The 14,311-nt window shown below is 45.1% G+C and overlaps 1 protein-coding gene across 8 annotated transcripts in view; it reads right to left on the bottom strand.

Annotated features, from left to right (window-relative positions):
• CACNA1B (calcium voltage-gated channel subunit alpha1 B) overlaps positions 1 to 14,311 on the bottom strand; it is a 181,045-nt gene that overhangs the window by 70,870 nt on the left and 95,864 nt on the right. For 6 of the 8 annotated variants that reach the window (XR_014782550.1, XR_014782551.1, XM_084798800.1 and 3 more), the window contains 2 exons: positions 12,459 to 13,238; positions 11,432 to 11,649 (listed from right to left, as the gene is read on the bottom strand). Coding sequence is in view for 6 of the 8 variants with exons in the window: in XM_084798800.1 (XP_084654926.1) it covers positions 11,432 to 11,649; positions 12,459 to 13,238 (998 nt within the window). In the remaining 2 variants the exon portion in view is untranslated. Of the gene's footprint in view, positions 1 to 11,431; positions 11,650 to 12,458; positions 13,242 to 14,311 lie in introns of all 8 variants that reach the window. The other 2 variants (XM_084798803.1, XM_084798802.1) reach the window with 1 other exon arrangement.

Below are 14,311 nucleotides of genomic sequence, written 5' to 3'. Positions count from 1 at the left end.
TAAACTCCTAAAACACAACGTAGTTGCCACAACGCAATTTCAGTCAGCGCAGCGCAGGTAGAGAACAGTGCTTGCCGGCACCTGATGCACTCAACCGGCTCTCACATACGGGAGTTCTACCCAGCAGACAAACAACCAGGATAAACAAGGACAGATGCTGACCAGAGTGGGCAGTCAGACATGCTCACACACACACACACACAAAAAAAAAAAGTCAAATGAACGAACCTCGTCTGGATAATAACTCAAAGCAGCCATAAAAAGTTATTTCTGAGACAATTTTATGATTTGAACTTGGAATTTATGATGGGCAAGATAAAGGACTTAGTATCAGCATTCAGTACGATGAAGCTACTATGGTTATTTTAAACCCCTAATTGGGATGCCCACTGGCGTGAGGAATAAGGAGGAGACTGGCTCGTGAGGGCAGTCTAAGGGGTGAGGAGCAGAACGCGGGGCTCATTACGCCTGTCTCTGCTTCTCATAGATCCCAATTTTCCAAAATAAAAAGGGTCTTATTTTAGCAACCACGGGCAGATGACAGAGCTGTACAAAGGAACAATAATTTGAATTAACAACCGGCTTCTGCGCAGAGCAGGAGGGAGAGAACAACGGGACAACAGCGCCAGCGGGAGAGAGAGGAGCCAGCGGCTGTGATTCCACACAAAGGAAAACCACTTCCACAACAACGCCAGGACACAGGTTACCAGAGAACTCACCACTGTCGAACTTCATTAAAAAATTTTTTTAAAAAAGGAGACGTGTTCTTCAAGCAGAAGGAGGGAAGACGCAAAACAAACGAACAAATATGGAATAAAGAAGTAACGAAAACTAACTAGGAAGGAATAATGAAATCAACAGAAGACAGATGAAAAATACCACGTAGAGCCAGTCAGGGCTACCTGACCCTTTGATGCTGCAACACACTCACCTACAGAGTTCACAGTCAAGAACCGTGCAGCGGGTTCCCCTCACCCCAAGAAAGCCTCACACTGGCCTAAGTAAAGTTTACAATGTTTTGTTGGGCCAACTTCATTAATGTCTTGAGCAACTGCCACAAGTTGAAGACTCCTGAGAAAAAGCTCAGTTATATGGAAATTCAAAGCATACTGATCAATTAGATAAGAAACAAACAAAACAAAAAACTTGGAAAGACTTAAAAACAAAAACAAGCTTCAAAAACTCACGCACAAAGTAACCCTTAAGAGTGCGATCTAAAGCTTAACATGCATAAAGCTTTAAACAGCCCAAATGTCACGGGCTGAGAGCATCAAAGAAACTAACACACAGGAGAAAGAACACTGCAATACAGATAAGAAAAAGAAGCTAGAAAAAGGAAATGATGCAACCAGGCTTGATGGAGCACACCTTTAATCCCAGCACTTGGGGAGACAGAGGCAGGCAGATCTCTGTGAGTTCGAGGCCAGCTTGGTCTACAGAGCAAGTCCAGGACAGCTGGGACTATGGGACTACACAGTGAAACCCTGCCTCAAAAAAAACCAGAAGGAAGAAAGAAAGAAAGAAAGGAAGGAAGGAAGGAAGGAAGGAAGGAAGGAAGGAACCAATAAGAGCAGCAATTAGCAAGCACAGAACAAAGAGGTGGAAAAGACCACAGCTGCCGCTGATAACGATGTGAAGAGTGGACTTTAGAGAAAAGGGCTCAGGAGGAGGAGGACAGAAGGAGGGAAGGACATCAGAACAGACAGGACTCCTGCTGGCCTGAAAGCATGGCTGTCAGGAGACTGAAAAAGGAAAATTCCAAATTCGAGAATGGCCAGGACTACACAGTAAGTTCAGTACCAGCCTCGACCACTCAGCAAGACCTTGGACCCGATCTCAAAACAAAAGGTAAAAAGAACTGTAGAGATGTAGGTCAGTGGTGGAACGCTTGTTAAAAATATAAAATAAACCTGCTGGACAGAGCAAGAGACCACTTCACATAGACGTGCCGGCCTTTTACACTTGTGTTTCTCCCTGTTTGTACCCTCCATAGGCGTTAAGGTCAATAAGGAAAGGGAATGAAGCCATGCCTAGCCGACATACAGGAGATTAAGATAGAAAAGTAATATTATAATCTACTCTCACGTATAGGAGATTTAAAAAAAAAAACCCTATGATCTAGGATACAGAAGTGAACAGTCTTGGTTTTGAGCAACTGAGGCAGACTGGCATTCTGAGTAAGATTCATTTAAACATTATTAATGTCATGGACACACGGACAGCAGCAAGGTGGGGCTCTGAGGAGACTCCAGCCTCCTGAGGCAGAGTTGGGGTTCTTTCCTGTAAGTCTCAATGGAAGGGGGAGACATCATGTGGTCAGGCTGTCTACAAGTTCATGGGTAGCGCAGTCACATGGAAGCAGGGGAGAGCTGCTGGGGACCTAGGACACACACCCTAGGCCGGCAATGATGAGACGGTCTCTTCCATTGATGCCCACGGCAGCCAAGTCAGAATCTGTTTTCCCACCTTGCCTGGCACTAACAAGGCAGTTATCCATTCTCCTCCTTGTATGTTACAGCAGACCCAGAGGCTCACGGTATATAATTCCAAAGTAGTTTCACTTTTAAAAAGTTACTTATCACATCAAGAACCAGGATATCAACTTCAACAAGAAAAACAATCAGTAAGCACCAAGAAAACAGATGTTAAACCTATCTGACAAAGACTTTAAAATAGCATCCTTAGAAATGTTTGACAGATGGAAAAAAAACAAAACAAAACAAAACAAACAAAACATAGGAAAATCTTGGCAGAGAAATAGGAGATCTGAAGAACTAAGCAAGGACTTTAGAATTGAAAAACATAGTAACTAAAATTAAAAACTTAACAGACAGGTGGGCTCAACTACAGAATGGAGGACAAGGGGAAAAAATCCATGAACTAGAAGATAGGAAAATGGAAACTACCCAATCTGATCAGCAGAGAGAAAATATACTGAAAAAACAATCAACAGAGCTCAAGAGCCTTTAGGAGTACAACAAAAGATTAATCATTTATACCACCAGAGTCTAAGAATGAAAAAAGGGAAACCGCAGAACTAAGAAAGGACTCAAAGACGTAAAAGATGAAGTATTCCCAAATTTTGCCAAAGATTAAAGAAGTTGAGCAAACCCAAACAGAATAAATTTGAAGAAGTCCATATCAAAATACATTGTACCCAAACTTCTGAAATATTAAAAAAAAAAATCCAAAAACAAAACAAAACAAAAAAACCTTGAAAGCATCGAGAGAGAAACAACATCTTACCTATAGGAAGAAAACAATTCGAGTGACAGTAGATTTCTCATCAGAAACCATGGATTCAGAAGAGGCACACGTTTTTTTCAAGTGCTGAAAAAAAAAGAACTGTCAACCCAGAATTCTAGACCCAATAAAAATATCCTTCAGGAATGAAGGGAACACCAAGACATTCTTGGATGAAGGAAATTAAAGAGAATCTGTCACCTGAAGATCTATCCCAAAAGAGTAGCTAGAGAAAGCCTTCCACACCAAGACAATTTATGAAAGAATACAGAATACCAAAAAGGAAGAAAGAATAATAAGAGAAAAATGAATAAATAAAATACAGTTTCCTTCTCTCCGGTCTTCTGGGTTATGTTTAATAGCTGAAATAAAAATTCAAACACACTCTTTTGAGATCTAAACTTATACAGGGGAAAATTTTTAAGAATACTATATTATGAAAAAAAAAAGAGGCATATGGAGAGAAATCTTATATTGTACTCAAACTGACAGAATGAGTAGACTGGGCTAAGTTATATAATAAAATACCTAAAACAATTATATACAATAGACACACTGGAGAATACTATAGATAAATCGAATTGGACTTATAAATACATCCAAATAACCTCCAAGAAAGGCAGGAAAAATGAACTAGAGAAATAAGAAGCAAGAGAGAGCAAACAGAAAACAAAAATTAGGAGAACAAACTTCAGCTCAAATCTTGCCAACAATTACATTAAATGTAAATGCTATAATAATGTCAAATAAAAGAATTTGCAGTGCGTTAAACCATGACCCAATCATATGCTGTCTGTGAGAAACGCACTTCAAATACAACTGTACAACTAGCTTGAAAATGAAAGGTAAAAAGATCTACTGTGCAAATATTAATTTAAAAAATAGTGAACTGTGTTAGCCAAGGTAAGATAAACTTCAAACCAAGGGTTCAGAGAAAGGCATAACACAGTGGTAAAAAGGCTGTTTCACCAAAAGGACAAATCATAAACGTGTCCGTACCTAACAGCAATTCACAAATGTGAAAGTAACAACTGAGAGTTTGAAAGGAACGGTACATTAGATCCAACGTTATATTTAGAGAGTTGAACATCCTTTTCTCAGCAACTGACAGATCTAGACGCAAAATAACACCCACACAGAAAGGCCAACCAACAGGATAAAACTGGCCCTTACACAACGTTCCACCCAGAAACAGTAGAGCACATGTCCTTTTCCAACACCCATCAAATGTCTATCATGACTCATATCCTGGGCCGTGGAACAAAACCTCAAAAACCTCAAAACTTAAAAGGAAAGTAACACAGAATGTGGTTACTGACCACAAAGTAATAAAAGTTGGAGTGGACAACAGAAAGACAAAGGGAAAGCTGCAAACACTTGGAAACTATCCCCACATCACCTCAATAATCCATGAGCCAAAGAATAAATCCCTAAGGAGCTGTTGAAGTAAAACATAACAAAAGTTAAAAACTGCATCCATGAAAAACCTACGGCAGAAACACAGGCAGTGCAAAGAGAGAAACTTCCAGCACTAAATGTTTGTATTAGAAAAGAAAGTGGTCGGACAGACGGCTCAGGGCTGTAAAGCCTCACTACGCCTCACTACTCATGCAGGGGACCCACGTTCAGTTCCCAGCACCCACATGGAAGCTACAACCGTCTGTAACTTGAGGGATCTGACGCTCTCTTCTCTCATGGCACTAGGCATGCACACAGTGTGCATACATACACACAGGCAAAAGCATTCATTAACATAATTCTTTAAAGAAAAGCAGGAAACTGGACTCAATAATATATACATTCCTACCACAGGAAAATTAAAAAACATAAAAGTAGGGCCAGCAAGGTGTTTTAGCGGGTCAAGGTACTTGCTGGCCAGGTCTGATGATCTGAATTCAATTCCTAGAACCCAGGTGAAAGTAGAAAGAATAAACTACCCCCCACAGAGCTGTTCTTCTCCACCCTCTGTATGTGCGTGTACACACAAACACACAGATCAATTTTAAAATAAAAATCATGAAAACAGAAAAACAAAACAATGAAACAACCCGACCTTTTCAAAAAGTCCAATAAATTTAACAAATATAGCAGGACTGAGACAAATGAGAGAGAACAGTACATCCCAGCGGAAGGGATGCGTTGAGGGCCTGAAAGCATCCAAGTGTAGCCAGGGGCTAACTGTGGCTAACTGTACACACACATGATGAAATGGAAATGCCCTAAAAAATAGAAAGTCATCCAAAACGTATCTGATAACATAATTCTGCAGGTACTAATTTAAAAGCCTCAGACACAAGAAATGCTTGTTTGGCAATTTCTACAAAATACTTAAAGAAAAACTAGTGCCAAGCTCAACATAATTTACTCTGAAAAATAGCAGAGGGAACAGTTCCATTAGACCCAAAACATTTTACGGATCCATTCTTACTTTGATACCCAAACCAGACAAGGAAACTATGAAAAAGAAAACTAAAACAGAGCAGCACAGATCTACGGTCCCAGCACTGGTAGGCTAAAGTAGGAGAATTGTGAGCCTGAGAAATTGTGGCACTGAATATCACAACCAGGACATGGAAAAAAAGAAGAAACAAAAGTGAAAAAATTAAAGTAGTCATTAGTGATTCTCATGTAGAGACTTTGGAAGGACTCTACAAATACATGATTGAAGTAAAATACATCAAAATTATGTCATTTAAGAATTTAGGAAAGGAACAACTACAAAATAAGACAAAAAGAGGAAAAATAATAAAGACAAAATAAAAACTAATGATTTTTTTTTACAATAAATCATAGTATAAATAACAAACTAAAATATTTGTTTCCAGGTAGGGCATGGTGGCACATGCCTTTAATCCCAGCACTAGGGAGGCAGAGGTAAGCAGAATGCTATGAGTTCAAGGCCAGCCTGGTCTATAAAGTGAGTCTAGGACAGCCCAAGACTACACAGAGAAACGCTGTCTTGAAAAACCAAAAGACAAACAAACAAACAAAAAATTAGTTTCTACTTTATAAGGATTATAAAATATATAAACCACCAACTAATCTAATCAAGAAAAAGGAAGAAATCACAGAAATGCTCAGAATTCTAAAAGTAACAAGGAAACAAAACCCAAAACACTGAAGAAAAAAGAAATTAAAGAAAAAGACCTTAAGGCCAAGTGGTGGTGGCACACAGGTGGCAGAGGCAGGTATTTGAGGCCAGCCTGGTCTACAGGGCAAGTTCCAGGACAGCCAGGGTTAAACAGTGAAACCCTATTGCAAAAAGAAAAAAGAAAAGAAAGGAAAAAGAAAGAAAAAGAATTTAAGCCAATACTTTGTGTAAGTTTACGTAAGTTAAAAACCCTAGATTTAAAATATTGTTTGTTGTGTACACATGCATAAATCCATAAGATAATCTCACAAAATTCTACCAAACACTTAAAAGATTGTACCACAGCAAGAAACAACTGCAGTTCTTTTTATGAACTGATAAATACATTCTACAGGCTGGCTCCTCATTTGAGGAAAATTCCCCAGTTCAAAAATCTCTTCTTTTTTAGTGCCCAACTCTCCAGAAGAATATGTCACTACAATGTGATTAGCTTTATTGCCAGATGTTTGTTGTATACAACATATGTGGTGTTTTTAACAGAGTAATGCAAAGAATGCTCGGGGGGGGGGGGGGGGGGGGGGTTCGAATTCCAATGACAGATTATCCAAATCGTGTATGGGTGTCTTTGAAAAGTGCCTTGCATTTATTTCAAGAAAGGATGTATCCAAACCAGCTCCTTATGAACAGCTATTTTAACTAGTGATCAGCAAAAATCATGTTAAACATTTTATGCCCTAACATGATCTTTGTGACTCGTCGGTGCTTAATGGCTTTTTCATTGTATTTTATGAACCTGTGCAGTTAAGTTAGCATGTGGTATTTTTTTTACTATGTTAATGGAGAAAGGCACTTGCTTCCTTGTCCGATATGTAAAAGGTCTTAGGTGTGATCCCCAATATGAAGAGGATAAAATATGATTTAAAAAATAATGGCCATAATTGGAACATCTGATTTTCAGGAATGGAGTATTAAGGTTGAGTATGATGTGACTATATGGCATCAATATCCTGACTGTATTATGTTTAAACACAGTGTGATGAAGCCACAGTACACACCTCACCTTAAAGTACCGAGCCAAAATTGTACATGAAGATCATTTAATAGAATCTGACAGCACAGCTCAAAATAAGTAGAACTGTGTTACTTAATCTGCATAATTACACTGGGTTTTACCCGTGTGACTTTCACACTTGGTGAGGGAGGAAAGAGTTCCTCGGGGACCCTGAGGTGGCTCCACAGGCAGCAGCAGCCACGTCTCACAACTCTCCCCACAAGCTCTTGGCACTCCTGGGGATTAGAGCGGTCATGTTGGTCGCGGTGGTAAATGTTCTAAGAAAGTAGCCACCATCCTTTGAGGGGCCAAAGCACCACCACCCCTGGGTGGAGAGGCTATTATGGGAACAAGATTAGCTATCCCAGGCAAGGGGACGGGCCACTCTGCTGCCGTGCTTCGTCTCTCCCCGAAGACACACTGGCACTGTCTCTGCTCCTCTGTCCAAGCAGCTACTGCTGCTGCTGCTGCTGCTGCTGCTGCCACTGGTGACAGAAACTGACAACTGCTACAGACGAGCTAGGGCAGTGCTCTCAGCCTTCCTAACACTGTGGCCCTTTAATACAGCTCCCCGTGTTGTGCCGACCCTCAGCCACGCAATCATCCCGTTGCTTGGTCCTAACTGTAATTTTGCGACTGCTAGGAAACGCAATGTAAATATCTTCTATGTGACGTCCCCCCCCTCAAAGAGTCACAACCGTAGGTTGACAACCACTAGGCTAGGAAATACACTGCCACTTTGGCAGCTCCTCCAAGGCCACTTCTGATGCCAACTCCAAGACCTACAGCTACTGGATCCCGGCCTCTGGAAACAGACAACATTCATTGAGTCTCCCTATGGGAAGTCACTGGCCATCTTGAGAAAAACCACAGAAGTCTCCATTCTGAGGACACGGGCTCCAGCAGCGCCTACCATATAGGGTTTTCATACCAGAAAAATAAAATGAATTAAGTCCGCAAATAAATAACAACTAATTGAAGTGTATTCTAACATTGCATACGGTTCCAGATAGGAAATTTACTGCTATGTATCTTTACATCTAAGAGAACATACGACCTCTATGGATTCTAAAAAGACTTAACAAGATTTAACTCTTCTGACAGGCAAAAAAAATTTACTAAAATAGGAATCAAAGTTCACCATAAACGTAAGTTTACACATAGGTATCAAGCCAGAACTTTCACCTTAGTGTTGGAAAAACAAGGCAGGAGGACCCAACAGCCTGGATGTTACCCACCAATGCAACCAGACAGATTAAGAGACCTAAAACTTGGAAGAGAGACACGCGCTCTCAGAAGTTATCAAAACTAGGCAAAACAAAACAAATAGAATCAACATTAAAACTAACACCTGATTTGACAATTCAGAAAAATAGGATATGTAATAAACATATAAAAAAAATTTTAAATCAATAGTTTAGGTTTCTTCTTCTAGCAGAGGTATAACAGGTCTCAGAGTAACACCCCTCACAAGACAGACTCGGGGAGACAGGCAGAGCGCACACCTGCTAGTGAACACTTGTGGCCTGCAACAGGTCTCGTATTAACAACCCTCACAAGACAGACTCGGGGAGACAGGCAGAGCGCACACCTGCTAGTGAACGCTTGTGGCCTGCAACAGGTCTCGTATTAACAACCCTCACAAGACAGACTCAGGGAGATGTAGGAAGCAGGCCCGACTGGGCTGCCTGCCTGTCTTGCTGTTTCATGTCCTGTTTCTAGCAGCTTCCATGTCTGTGTTTATCCTGGTTAGCTAGTCATGTTTACTGCTCTGAGAACGCACCCCTCCCTTCCTCGAGACTTTTCCTCCTGTGTGCAATCACCTCTTGAGGGATTTCACCTGGGAGGAGGATTCCTGTTTTGCTGCCTATAAGAAGGCTCTTTGGAACTCTGAACGGAGGAGAAGAATAAACCGCTGCCGCAGCTGTTGCTGTGGCTGCTGCTCTCTTAGCACGAAGGACCCGCTGTGTTAATGTGTGTGTGTGTGCATGAGTTAAATCTGTAGTCCCTCGCCCTCGACTCGGTACTGTGGTGGCGCAGGCGCCACAGGGAGACAGGCAGAGTGCACATCTGCTAGTGAACGCTTGTGGCCTTCGCACTTGGAGACCAACATCAGAGCCACATGGGAGACACTGTCTCAGGAAGAAAGGAAAGAAATATACCAGCCACTCAGAGACCAAGCCAAGCCAGAGACTAGGAGAAGATACTTATAAAGTACATTTGTAAAAGACCTCTGTGAAAAATATAAAAAGAGGGGCTGGAGAGATAGTTCAGAGGTTAAGAGCACATCCTGCTCTTCCCGCAGAGGGCGTGAGTTCAGTAACCAGCACCCCCATGGCAGCACAAGACCATCTGTAGTTTCTCCAGTACAGGGGACCTGAAGCCCTTTCTCTTCTGATTCTACCAGTAGCAGGCATGCACACGGGGCAAAAACCACCATGCAGGTAAAACACGCACACACCAGATTAAAAGAAGATAGACATACACGAATATATTTTGAAAGTTAATAATTATTTAACAAACCAATTAAAAAAAAATAGGCAAAAGACCTGAATAAAAACCTCACCAGAGATGCACAGACGTCAAGTAAACATAACTAAGAAGTATTCAAAAATCATGTATCATTAGGAAGTTGCGAAGTTAAACAAGCTCTACTGATTTCATTAGAACAGATGAAGTCCAAAGCACTGGTGAGACAAACTCTAGTAAGACTTGTGAAGCAATGAGAGAACAAACCAGCAAAGCCACCCTGAAGACGGTTTGGCAGTTTTCCTTACAAAACTACACATAGTCTTACCACACCCAAGTTCACAGTCGTGCTTAGGTGTGCCCTCACAGCGGCACACAGACACAAGCCCGACCGCGTGTGTCTGCTTATAACTATCAAGCCTAGAAGTAACTGAAACACCTTCACTTCAGTAGGTGGACGGGCAAAGTTAGACAGACAGTTGTTGCCTAATGACATAAGACATGAACCACCAAGCCACAAAATGCCTTAAGTGCATAATGGTAGCTTGTTTGTTTGAGGTTTCCTGTTATTTGTTTGTTTGTCTTTCTTTCTTTCATCTATCTGTCTATCTATTTATTTTTGAGCCAACTTGAAAATCTGTGTGCTGTATGATTCCAAGTGTGTGGCATTCTGGTGGCAGGTCTGTGGCTGCCAGGATGGATAAAATCCCCCAGTGTGTGTCCCGGAGCCAGTTTCAGGCTACTCTAAAGAGAAACAAAGGGAGAGTTTGGGAAGACAGAGTGTGTGTGTGTGTGTGTGTGTGTGTGTGTGTGTGTGTGTGTGTGTATACACTGAAACAAGATTGGGCCAAGATCAAGTTTTCCTCAGAGGAAGAAGCTCAGTGAAATGGGTGTCCAAGCAGCTAAAAGTCATCACCTTGCACTGCTCTATCTTTCAAAGCGTGTGCCTGACTGCAAATGTGCACAGGGCCTATGTCTCACGCGGCCTACTTGGGAGCTCAGCACTTCCCTGGCCTTCCACAGACCCTGCCTCTCTCCCTGGCATGCTTTGATTTTGTTTTGTTTCCATTCTAACGTCTGCCCTTGTGGGAGGCACATCTGTTACTGCCTGGCTTATTCAGTGTTGCTCTCACCGCATGGAGCGCACAGAGGCAAGAAAGAGAGCACGTCGGATGGGGCAGGTGCTTAGGGCAGGTAGATGACAGCTCTGCCACCCACCCCAGCACCAGCCCTTACTCCTTCTGTCGAGCAACAAAAGATGAAGGCTTTGCGGACTTTCCGGATGATCTACCACCCTCCACTGTGCTCCTAGCACTCTGACACTGAGCCTGGTGAAGACTGCAATGTGAAAACATGTTTTAGGGGGAGGGAACAAAGGTATTCAGCACTGACCTGCCTCTGGGGGCAACGGAAAGCCAAGAGATATCAAAAGGACAGACACTGGGAGCAAAGACATTTCTCTCTCTCCCACCTGGGAGAGAATTCAGAGAAGCAAGCTGGATCTCCCCAGCCACTGATCTAGAGCAGCAGGGCCCTGGGGTAGCTGGGCCTGCCATTGGTTACAGGGAGATACTCACTGGGCGCTACAGTGGTCTCCCCGGGAGGGCCTGTCAGCGTCACGGGGACATGCACAGTGGTGCTGGGGTCAGCGGGCTGACTGCCCATCCGGGTGACATTACGCTGGTTGTCTGCATCCTCTGGCTGTTCATCCACTTTCTGGAGACAGGTGCTGGGCAGCATGTGTCCAGGGCCCACACCTGGGACTGTAATGGCCTCCAGGTCACAGTGAAGGTCCCTGAAAGCAGAATGCTCATCAGTCTGGTGCAGCGTGTGAAGCCTGGTTCCCTTCTGGCCGTCCCTTTACACAGGCAAGGAAAGCCCAGGCTGCTTGAGTGGTTTGTCACCCTACACGCTTACATTGCCTTTAGGTCTAAAAGGAAGGTACGGAGCTGACCCATCTGCTTTTATCAGAGCCGGTGTTATACCAACCACAGTGTTGGTATTATAGTCTGAATGTGGATTAAAACCCCTTGGAAAACAAAGCAATCCAAAGCAGGCTGTTTCCTGCAGGGACCCCACTCCTCGACCCATCCCAAGGAAGGCCCAGCACAGAATCCTATACACAGAGACACCGCTAAGCTAGACTGAACCCTAATAATGGCTTCCGGCTGTGCGTAACCTGATTTCTGGGAGCCAGTGGTCAGGCACAAAGATGGTGGCTTCAGTCTCTTGAAGAGTCGGAGCCAAAAAGCCGGCCAGCACCCTGCTTCTTCTTGGTCAACTCAGCTAGCACTCTTGCTTGTTTTTCCCTTCCCAGCATCCTCCCCTTCATTACAATACTCCATGGTTTTCTATTCTCCTGGGTTCTCTGTTCTTCCCAGGTCAGGGGATTCCTAACATCTTCAGTCAGTCTGGGTGTCACCGAGTACACAGTGGTTGCCAGAAGGAATTTATGAAGGAGAGAACTGAGGGTATGTGTAAGGAAGGGTGGTAGTGGTGACAAAAGGAGCAGCCTGGCAGAGGTACCCTGTATCTTCCCCTATTTGCGAAAGAGCTCCTAACAGCCCACCCCGCCCCTCCCCGCATACCCTGCCTCTTACATACTTGGGCTGGTGGTTTCTGGTTTCCTTATCCGCTTCCACCACATTGCTCTCCTTTTCTGCAGCCTCCCTCTCGGGGGCCTCAGGTGTCGGTGGCACCTTATGCCTTACACGGTGCCGGCGTGTGGGCTCCTCGCTGTTTTCTGCCTCACGGGGGCCGGTGCGCGGGCCTCGGTGTCGTGGGCGTCGCTCGCCCTTGGGTACAAGCACTGGCGCAGTGCCCTCCTTGCCTGGGTCCTGTGCATGCCGGTGGGCACGGTGGCGCCGGGGCTCACGGTCAGTGGCCTCCTCCGGGGAGCCGCGCCGATGGTGACGCCTGCTGCGCTCACAGCGCACTTGCACGTCAGCCCCTGCAGCCTCCTTGCTGCGACTTCGACGAGGGCGCGCACGTTCCTCCCGGGGTCCCGTCTCTGCGCTTTCAGCCTTTGGACAGTCCGTCCTGTCCTGTTCGCCTCCAGCAGGGGCCGTGGCTGAGGTCTTGTCCCTCTCACGGTGCCGGTGGTGCCTGCGTGGCGGGTCCGCGTTGTCAGTGGCCTCCGTGCCCTCAGGCTTTGACTTGTTCCCTACGGGTGCCCGCAATCCATCCCGACCAGGCTCCACCACTAGGGGCCGGTCCATGTGCGTCTTCATGTCTGGCCTCACATGGCGCGTGCTGGCATAACGCAGGCGCTCCTCTGGGTCCATCTCGCTGTACAGGGCCTCACAGCTGGCTCGCAGGTTCTGTAGCCTTAGCTGACTGGCCCGCTGCTCCCACACTGAGCGCGCCTTGGCCGAGTTCTGCTGCCTGCTGTGGGGAGACTGTCATGAGTGTCACCGACACTTATCTCTGCCTCTCAGGGAAGCCGCAGATGACCACAAGCGATGGAGGGATGTGGGGGACAGGGGAGAAATACCCAGGGGATAGGGCAGAGTTCAGCTCCTCCTGTCAGCACCCTTCTGGAGAGGCTGGGAACCGGCTCCAGCTGCCACTCTAGCGGAAGGACAATGGCCCAGAGTCTGAAGGATACAAGGCTGTGGGGATGCCAGGCGCCAGCATGAGTGGGAAAACACAATTTCGAGGTAGATAGATGGGCAGCTAGCCAGGAAGGCAAAACAGGAAGGGAAGACTATCTTGTAAGTGGAGGACTGAGGAGGGGGGAACCCCTGCAGTCTACCCTGGGAGCTGGCCCGGGAGGGGCCAAATGGATACTTCTCTAGAGACACTTACCCATGGTACCTCCCAAGGGAGCATGTGGCCCTACTGTGAGCAAACAGAACCTCTGCTGTGCTTTTGAAGCATCCAGGCAGCCCTTAGTAAAGAGGCGTTATCTGTCTCACCCAGACGGCAGGTCTGGAGCCACCAACGCCCTCTCCTGGCTCTGTGGGGAGCCTCTCACTCCACTGAAGAAAGAGCCAGACACAACCCTGAACTCCTCCAGCACCAGGGCCATACTCTAGCTCAGTCCTCACTGGGCAATTAAGGGCCTTCTTTTCATCCAAACTTCACTGCCCCAGACATCTGTTCCCACATCTAAACCAGGGAGCCATTTTCATTCCGGGTTCTTTACTGAATAAAACCTCAAAAACAAAAACAAAACAAAAGAAAAAAACAAAACAAAACAAAAAAGTGGCTCTAGCCCCACCTCTGCGAAGTAGAACCCTCACCTGAGGCCACAGCCTCACCCTTCAGTCTCCGGAGGCTTCTGGATAGCCTTGGCAATGTCTGTGGGACCACTCACAATGACCACCACACCCGCCTCACACAGCCTTCGTAGCCACCTTAAGGACAGGTGCTTCTCCTGCGCCCATTTCCTAAGGATGGGCACTGAGCCTAAAAAGAGGACAAGACCTACTCGGGGTCCACAGCTGGTCACTGGT

Source organism: Acomys minous (genome assembly GCF_964271855.1).
Source record: "Acomys minous genome assembly, chromosome: 10".
Taxonomy (NCBI): Eukaryota; Metazoa; Chordata; class Mammalia; order Rodentia; family Muridae; genus Acomys; species Acomys minous.
Note: the sequence above shows the minus strand (reverse complement) of the source record. Positions and strands in the feature narration are given on the sequence as shown.